At 51.3% G+C, this 9,395-nt stretch overlaps 1 protein-coding gene across 1 annotated transcript in view; it reads left to right on the top strand.

The window, feature by feature from the left end:
* Positions 1–2,784: 2,784 nt before the first annotated feature.
* Septin9 (septin 9) overlaps positions 2,785–9,395 on the top strand; it is a 165,952-nt gene continuing 159,341 nt past the window's right edge. The window contains exon 1 of the mRNA XM_010618478.3: positions 2,785–2,812. Coding sequence (XP_010616780.1) covers positions 2,800–2,812 — 13 coding nt within the window. The 5' untranslated portion in view covers positions 2,785–2,799. The remainder of the gene's footprint in view (positions 2,813–9,395) is intronic.

Raw genomic sequence — 9,395 nt, forward strand, 5'->3', positions numbered from 1 at the left:
TAATAATAAAAAAATAGAGGCCTCCAGATGGGCTTGCTAAATGCTTTGTCTCTTTTTCTGAAACAGGGTCTCACTATGTGGCCCAAGGTGGCCTTGAACTCTTGGGCTCAAGTGATCCTCCTGCCTCAGCCTCCCAAGTAGCTGGAATGACAGGTGTACAATACCACACCCCAGTCGAGTGTTGTTAATTTTTTATTTTGCCCAAAACATATTTTAAAAGACATAGTCTGTACTATAGCTATCATTTTCTTTTTAAAGGATATCTTCATATACAGACACGCAAACACATATTCAGAAAGAAAAAAAAAAAATCTCAAAATAAAGACCAGTCCCTCGAGTATCTTCAGCTTTATAAGAACAAAACAAATCAAGACAAACAAAACAAAAACAAAAAAAAAGAAAGGAAAAAACCCAAAACTTTTTGGATCATCCTTGCTTATATTATCTTGACTTGGACAGGTGAGAACCTGTCCCAAGCTGGTCCTGGTCCTCAGCCTGGTGTCTGGGAACCCTGGAGAAGGGTGAGCTGTGTACGCTCCTTTCCAGCTAAGAGATGTGGGGGTGTGAGAGTGTCTATCTGTGGGGTGACACTAGGGTTTCCGGGCTTGGCAAGTGAAAATACAGGTGCCTGGTCAAATTTGAAATTTTTGTCATGCTTGCCTGCTTCTCTTGCTCTCTCTCCTTCCCCTCCCCTCCCACCTCCCCTTCTTTTCCTCCCTTCCTTTCTCGTGGTACTGGGACTGAACCCAGGTCCTTTGCACTGAGCTACATCCCCGGCTCTTTTTAAACTTTTTTATTCTGAGACAGGCTCTCCCTGAATTGCTGAGTTGCCCAGGCTGAGCTCCAGTTTGAAGTCCTTCTTCCTCAGCTTTCTCAGAGTGCTGGGAATAACGGGCACGGACCGCCACTCCTGGCCAAATTTGAATTTCTGATAAACTGTATGAGGTATGATTGAAAAATACAGTGAGTGTTTAAATGTTTAAAAATGTATCATAGGAACAGACGCGCTGCTGTTCATCCCCTTCAAAATACCACCCCCTCCTTGCTTTAAACACACTATCCCATAGTGCTTGCTGTGTTCTGAAGCAGTTTTGGAAGTCCTCTTTTGTGATTGCCTTTATGTGGTATAATTTAAAAACAAATACAGGGAATGCCCTGCCAAGTGCCATTCATGGAAATGCAGGCTTGTCAGGACGATGACGGCTGTCCACACCCACTGTATTCCTTGGGTCTGGCCCTGTAGGACTTCTGGCTCTTCCCCCAAACTCAGTCACCACGAAAGGTAATGTTTGGAATCGATTCACAACATGACATGGGTCATTCTCCGAAAGAGACCACAGGCTAGCTCATAGAACATGCTTAAGTAAATGCAGAGGAATTGAAGTTATCCCCTGTATCTTATCTGACCATAGTGCAATTAAACTGGAGATCAGTAGCCTACAAAACTGCAAAACTTCACAAACACATGGAAATTAAAAAACATCCTGCTGAACAACCACTGAGTCACCGAGGAGATTAAAGAAGAAATTAAGACAGTTTCTATGATTAAATGATGATGCCAATACAACATACAGGAATCTATGGGACACAGTGAACGCAGTTCTATGAGGGAAATTCATAGCAGTGAATGCCCACACTAGGAAAACAGAGCGAGCTAAAGAAAACAACCTCATGTTTAACCTTAAGCTCCTAGAAAAAGAAGAGCAAGACAAACCAAAAGCTCATACAAGGGAGGAAATTATAACGATCAGAGCAGAAATTAATGCAATGGAGACTGAGAACAATACAAAAAAAAATCAATGAATAAAAGAGTTGGTTTTTTGAAAGATTCACAACATGAAGGCAGCCATGACAATGCAAGTGAAATACAAAAGAGGACTTATATTCACTGTATATTTTGATCGCAGTGTATGTGCACTTGTGTGTGTGTGTGTGTGTGTGTTAGTACAAGTGCTACTTGTTCAAAGTTCAAAGTTACCTGCACATCCTGCACAACCCTCGCTGAGGGACACTATAGAAAAAGAAGCAAGACAAACCAAAAGCTCATACAAGGGAGGAAATTATAACGATCAGAGCAGAAATTAATGCAATGGAGACTGAGAACAATACAAAAAAAAATCAATGAATAAAAGAGTTGGTTTTTTGAAAGATTCACAACATGAAGGCAGCCATGACAATGCAAGTGAAATACAAAAGAGGACTTATATTCACTGTATATTTTGATCGCAGTGTATGTGCACTTGTGTGTGTGTGTGTGTGTGTGTTAGTACAAGTGCTACTTGTTCAAAGTTCAAAGTTACCTGCACATCCTGCACAACCCTCGCTGAGGGACACTTGCCAGGCTCCAGAGCGGGCAGAGAGTACCTGGAGAGCCAGAGCTGGCACTGATGGACACAGGGCGGCCGGCAGACCCTGACCACGGCTCCCTGCCTCAGGCTCCGGTGACCCTCATCCACCTGCAGCTGCAGCCCCTGAGGCCTCAAGCCGCTTCCCAGCCCTCCCTGGGTCCTGCTTGGCAGGCCCTGTATTTATTTATGTTTGTAATGAAAGCAAATTAAGATTCGCTGACTCGGGAACTGCAACCTGATTGTTGTTGTGATAAGCAGAGGCACCTGGCTTTCCTCCTCAGCAGGGTCACTGGCTAGGTTTCCAGCAGGCTGGTTCCCACAGGCCGCTTTTCAACCCATCCTCAAATCTTTATCGAACGTCTCAGAACCAGGGCGGCTGAGCCAGTTGGGCTCCCTGCCTGAATCATCTCCTTGGGGTGCTGTGAGCAGACAACAGCATTGCCTTCAACACATGCAGCCACCAGGTAGGCTTGGCCGTCCACACAGCAGAGGGGAAACAGGCTCAGGACAGTGAGGAAGGGGCACGGGGCTGATTTGCTGATCTTTGATTCCAACATGGGTCTCTCAGACAGACCCAAGAATTCTTCTCAGCACCCCAAGCTGGGTGTGGTGACTCCCAGGCCTGCAATCCCAGCGCTTTGGGAGGCTGAGGCAGGAGGATTGAGGTTCAAGCCCAGCCTGGGCAATTTAGTGAGATGCTACCTCAAAAAAATAACAAACCACTGGGATGTAGCCCAGGGCAAAAGCCCTGAGTTCAGTCCCTAGTGTTGAAGGGGAAAAAAATAAAAATTTAAAAAGCCTATTGCACAGGTACATCATCGGTCTGCGTGGGTTTTTGTCATTTTGTTTTCTTTTACAGTGCTGGGGATCAAAGCACGCTGGGAAAGTGCTCTGCCACTGAGCTACTCCCTGACCCCGGGGAAGGCACATTTTAAAGTTCCCTGGGAGATTGGAACCCCTGGCACTAACACGGCCATGGTGGGAGGATGGTGTTGGCACCTACAGGGTGCAGCAGGGTGGGACAACACAAGCATATGCAAAGGTGGGTGTGACAGAGCCCGGGGGACGCATAGGGACAGTGACTACCCAGTTCTGGGGGTCAGGGGCTTCACGAGTACCCACAGAGAGAGCACAGGACTCCCATGCAGAGTGGGGGGTCACTTTGGACTTTTCTGCTGCTGTTTCTCTGGGACCCCTAGATTCCCCTCTGCTAAAGCTTTAATGCACCGCCCGTGAGGAGGTCCGCCCTTCTCCTTCCTTGTGTCCTGGGGTAGCAGTTTACTCCCCCGGAAGTTCACCCTGGTTCTTCCTCCAGGAGGGAATGCCCAGAAGCCACAGCAGAGGCAAGGTAAACAGGAAGTGACAGGGCAGAGACCAGGGTAAGGGTAGGGGGAGCTTTGTTTGCAGGCCTGGCTGGCCTTGCACACTGCCATGGCTGATTGATGCCCCTTGCCTGTGCGACTCAGAGACCATGTGTGTGCCTGGCTTCCCAAAAGGTGTCCCATGAGGTGTCCCTCATGGTGTTGTGATGAAAAGGGTCTGGAGTCAGATAAGTTTGGGATGTGCCATACACCATGACTCAGCTGGTCTCGTAGCACACAAGGCTATATTCAAGGCTCTGAGAAGTCCTGCAATGGAGAGAAGCTGAGGAAGATTTTTTTTTCTTCCTTTTTGCAGTCCTGGAGATGGAACCCAGGGCCTCCCAGCACTCTATCACTGGGCTGCCCCTCGGCCTTTAGGGTTTGCTTAATGTTTAAGTATCGTAACTTTCTGTGACCTGAGAGTCATGAAGTGACTGGTATGTGTATGGTAGTGAAATCTATGAACCTTTGAATCCACCTTTGAAATGGGTAAGCGCGACATCAAAACCAGAGCCGGGCCAGGGATTTAGCTCCGTGGTTCCGCTGACTGCTTCTCAAGCACAAGTTCCCAAGTTCGAGCCCCAGTACCAAAAAACAAAACCGAACCCAGGGCTGCAGGAGACACCAGTGAATGATTCCCTAAAGAAGGTGAGACTGGAGGTGTCATTAGGGTTTTCCATGCCCAAGTTCGTTCTCCAGAGAGCCGTCCCCCTTCCCGCCAGGCTGCTGGGGAGAGGGGAGGCGTCTCTGTGGACATGCTTGGTGTGAACCCACAGTCTCCCCCTGGGGGGCTCAGTCACCTCCGAGGCCCGGCTCGGAACAATCAGAGTGCTGTGCCCCTCAGGAGGGAGGGCTGGCTCCCATGGGCTTTGTGGGTCCCAGGAGGACGGGCCCAGAACCCCGGGTGAGCTGCTCATCGGGTCTCTATGTCATTGGCCCCATCCGCGGCTCCTGGAACTTGTTTTAGGTCTTGCTAACAGTGAGGGTCCCTTGTCCTCGTGTCCCCTGCCTCCTGGTGCCGGGGGCGGAACCCAGGGCTTCATGCTCGCCTAGCAAGTGTTCTGGGCCATACCCGTAGTCCCAGCAGTGAGAGAAATTGCAAAAGATATCATTACTTTAAGATCAAACCAAGAGACCTTCAAAAATATATCAATAACTGACATCCCCTCAAAAGTATCCACGAATAAACATTATCTATTGACATGTTTCTGGCCACGTTGGTATACACAGCCCGTGTGTCTGACTGTCTCTAGATTATGAAATAAGATATATTTGCTGTAGAAAACAGAAAAACACAAAAAGTAAGTCGCCCATCAGCCCACAACTGACAGGTCAGCATGTGGTATATTATTTTCTTGCATTTCTATGTTTTAATTTCATTAGGTGTTTGTTTTTGCTTTGCATATGAGTAAAATCTTCTATGCATACAGCCGTCTAAACTATAATAAGTGATTTACGAGAAATCCATGTGACGTAAAATTCACTATTTATTTTGCAGGGCTGGGGATTGAATCCCGGGTCTTCACACGCCCCTACATCCCCAGCCCTTTTTCCTTATTGTGAGACAAGGTCTCGTTGAGTTGTTATCAAGGCTGGGCTCAATTTGCAATCTTCCTGCCTCAGCCTCCCAGCGAGCTGGGATTACAGGCACGTGCCACCTTACCCAGCTGACATTTACCATTTGAAAGTGAATGATTCAGTGGTGGTTAGCGTCATGGCGATGTTGTGTGACCACCATCTCTACCCAGTTCCGAGGAGAGGCCTCCAGACCCAGAGCGGTTGTGGCCGTGTGTCTGCTTGTGTCAAGTGTCCTGGAGCGAGCGAGGCTCAGACACCCTGGACCTTACCTTTGACCAAGCCTCTGGTACTTCCTGAAGGCAGTGCCCAGGGCAGGCCCGATCCCGATCCCATGACTCACGCTTGGACCTTTCCAGCCCAGCCCAGCCCAGCCATGCGGCCTCCAAGCTCCCACTTTCCCCACTGCCGCTCCTGGGGGGCGCACTGAGCATGCGCACCCCAAACTGGCGGGGTCCCTGCTACTTTCTGGTGCTGCCTGTCGCCCTGCTGCCGCAGCCTGAATCCTGAGACTCCCTGATACCTTGTTCCCTACAAGTCCGAAGGGGCAGCCCATTCCCAGGCCCTGAAGCTTTAATCTCCGCACTTTCTCCTGAATAATTCCTATCTCTCCATCGCCCCCTTCTGGTGGAGGGCGGCATCTGCCCAGGCCAGAAGCCCTTGCTGCTTCAGCTCCTGACTGCACCGTGGTCCCTCCGGTCATTTTCGCACTTCGCCTACAGCAACATTTGCAGAATGCCAGTCTTGCCTTTTAGCCCCACCTCTCTCCTCTCATACCTTTTCCTGACTCACTATTTCTCCTAGGTAAACATCCTCACCTTTTAGGGTATCTGCCAGGTTATTCCATCTCCTCTTCTTTTCAGGGATCTGGCCTCGAGTCTTCCTTCAGTTTTGTAGGAAGAAACCTTGTTCCCATTCCTTGTTCCTCCTACCACAGGGCCTTTACACAGGCTGTTATCTACCAGCAATCTTGGACCTCTCCATTTTTCCTGGTGAATCCCCAGTCATTCTCCTGAACTTGGCCCAGTCCACCTGCCCCCAGCCCAGGAGAGACCATTTTGGTGCACACACCCCAAATTTATATCACCACTGTTACTTGACCTGTATTTTATGACTGTGTGATCAGTGGGGTTATCCCCAGACCAATGGGTCACATATGGAAACATTCAAGAAATACACGTGGAATCAGCAAATTCTTAAAACGTAATTGCTGAGACTTTCAGGCTTCCTGAAGCACTGCATTGACCCTTGCAGTGTGGCTTCCCTGAGGTCTGTGTTGCCACCTCTTCAGGGCACAGCTCACACATGCGACAGGGCCTCAGTCAGCCCCTGGACAGCCACAGAGTCAGCGGCCCGAGAGCGTCCAGCCCAGCCCAACACGAGGACCTGGTCCCTCGGATGGAGACGGGCTCAGCCCCAGTCGGACTGTCCAGGCCAAGTCTGGCTCTTTGGACCTGGGAAGGAGATGGACTAGAAAGTTCACTGCAGGGAGGGCAGAGAGGAGGGTGGAGGCCATGGCCCTGGTTAGGAACTGAGCGGGGACAGGGGAAGGCTCACTTCCAGCCCCTGGGCTGGGAGGACTCAGAGACCAGCAGGCAAGCAGCTCTAAGATGGCCCGGGTCCCTGCCTCCGAGTTTTCATGGCCCTGTGTAGCCCTTGAGACCTCTGTGTGGCCGGGCGAGTGGTGCACACCTGTAATCCCAGAACTCTGGGAAGCTGAGGCAGGAGGATAGAAAGTTCAAGCCTGGCTTGGGCGACTTGGCGACTTAATGAGATCCTGTCTCAAAATAAAAATAAAGAAGAGCTAAGGATACAGCCCAGTGTGGAGTCCCTGGGATTGGTCCCTAGTACTTTCTCCCACCAAAGAAAAACAAAACAAACAAAAGCCCTCCACAAAACAGCCCCCACCCCCCAAAAAACCTGCACAAGATCCGTGAGGCTAAGAGCCTTCAAGGAATTGAATTCTGCCAAGAACCACTGATCTGGGAAGCAGCTCTGTTCCGGTGGAAACCCTCAGGTGATACCAGCCTTGGCTGCCACCCAAACTCCTGCTGAGCCAGGGTCCCACTGAGCTCCAGACCCCGGAGATCAGGAGGCGATGTGTGCAGCAGGACACTGCAGAGACCACGCGTCACCCGGGATGCAATGGTCACCGGCGAATACCTATCCCGGGGAACCCTAGCTTCCTCGGGATCTGGGGTCTCGGGAGCAACTTTTGCTCAGAGGCTCAAGGTTCCAGGGCAAGGGTCTCAGAGGGCAAGGCGGTGGTCATGTGTGCTCCCAGTAGACGAGAAAGTAGCTTTTGTGGTCTTTGTAGGTCAAAGCCAGACTACAACCCTCACCAGCCTCAAAAGGAGGGGGCGCAGGCCCTCACGGTAGGAAGAGTTTCAAGGTCAAGCTTTGGAAAAGCGCAGGAGATCTTGGGGTGTACTGTCTGCCCTGTCGCAGCCCCCTTGGCCACCGCGGCCCACACACTCCCCACGAATGCCTGTCCCCCAAAGTGTGGGAGCCTCACGTAGCCTAGCAAACCAGCTCCAGAGCACAGGGGCCTCCTGGGGCGGAGGAATCAGTGGGGCCCCGGGGGTGCCGGGTGTTTCTTATCCATGGCCTTCCCTGTGAGTCACCCTTCCCTTTTTGGGAGAGAATGGAGCACGCACCTGACCCATTTTTTCATCCTCTCAGCCATTTCCTTCTGTCAAAGGTGAAAAGCTGCTCTCATTCTCTCCTGTGTTCGTCTCACTTGCTGTGAGGACTTCATTCCTTTATCGCGTGGGAGCTTCCTCCGTGTCAGTCTGAAATCCACTCCTCCACAAAGAAGCCTCACCTGCCAGACTTAAACACCCTGGCACTAGTTTCTCCAGTTTTGTTTCCTCCAAGGTTGTTGCTTTGTTTTTTTGTGTGTGTTTAGTGTCAGCAATGGAACCCATGATGGGGAAGTGCTCTGCCACTGAGCTGCACTCCCGGCCCTTGAAGCGTTTTTATTTTGAGATAGGGTCTAATTAAGTTGCCCAGATTGGCTTTCAGCTCGAGATCCTGCTGCCTCAGCCTCCTGAGTGGCCGGAAGCAATGTTCCTTTGGATTCTTGGAATGCAGTGTCGTAATGCTTATTGGTCAGGACAGAGCAGAGGCACTTTTGCTGATCCAAGGGTAACTGTGAGTGTAGGTGTGAATCTGGTTCAGCCCGCCAGCAATCATCCATACTGTGGGGCCTGTGGCTGCTCCCTCCTACACCTCCTCCATCCTCTGCCTAAGGAGCCTCCAGCCCCCAGACAAACTCGGGCTTCCATGTCGCTCAGCCCGGGGCTTGGGGCCCTGGGCCTGGCTAGCCCGTGGCTGGGCAGATTGTGTTAAAAGGGAGGCAGGTGGCACGGACACCGCTGGGCCCCCACCTCTTTGTACTGCAAACAAGTTTCCCATACTCGGCCAGAAGTGACTGACTGGGCTGCTCCGATTCGGCAGAAGGGGATTTCTTGCGGTGTGGAGTATAAGGTCCCTGTGGGCTATAGGGACACCGGAAGGCAGCGGGGAATTTGCTCACGCTCCCTGCGCAGTACCCCGCGCTCCCATCTCCCCTGAGCACAGGCGGGCAGGCGGACCGGCTCCCCCATTCAGAGCACCCCAGCTCCGCTGCGCCAGGAACTGGCTGTCTTCCCGTCACCTTGGCTACCTGGCAAATTCCTACGGATTCTTTAAAACCCTGTTCTGGCACCTCCTCAATAACACTCTTTCACCACCTTCCAGACACAATTAATCACTTTCTCCTATGCCCATTAAAAAATGTTTTATTATGGAAAAAACAAACCCGGCTTGCAAGAATGGAAACGTATAGCAAACTCTAGTATGTGTCGCTGTGTAAGTCCCCGGAGATGTAAAGACGCGGGTCTCGGTGTTCGCCCCTGGACACCGCTCAGCACGGGTCCGAAGTCAGTGCGTCTAGCATGGTACAGAAACCGGCATCCGGCGCGATGCACCCGTTTTACAGAGGTGCAAACCGAGGCCCGCGTCGTCAGCGCAGTCTGCCCTTTGGATTTTCCGAAAAGCAGCGGGGCGGGCACGGCGCCTACCTCAAGCTCGCACCGGGCGGGACCCCGGGCCCTGCCGACCCCCGCCC

Source organism: Fukomys damarensis, unplaced genomic scaffold (genome assembly GCF_012274545.1).
Source record: "Fukomys damarensis isolate Sample0158 unplaced genomic scaffold, DMR_v1.0_HiC HiC_scaffold_23, whole genome shotgun sequence".
Taxonomy (NCBI): domain Eukaryota; kingdom Metazoa; phylum Chordata; class Mammalia; order Rodentia; family Bathyergidae; genus Fukomys; species Fukomys damarensis.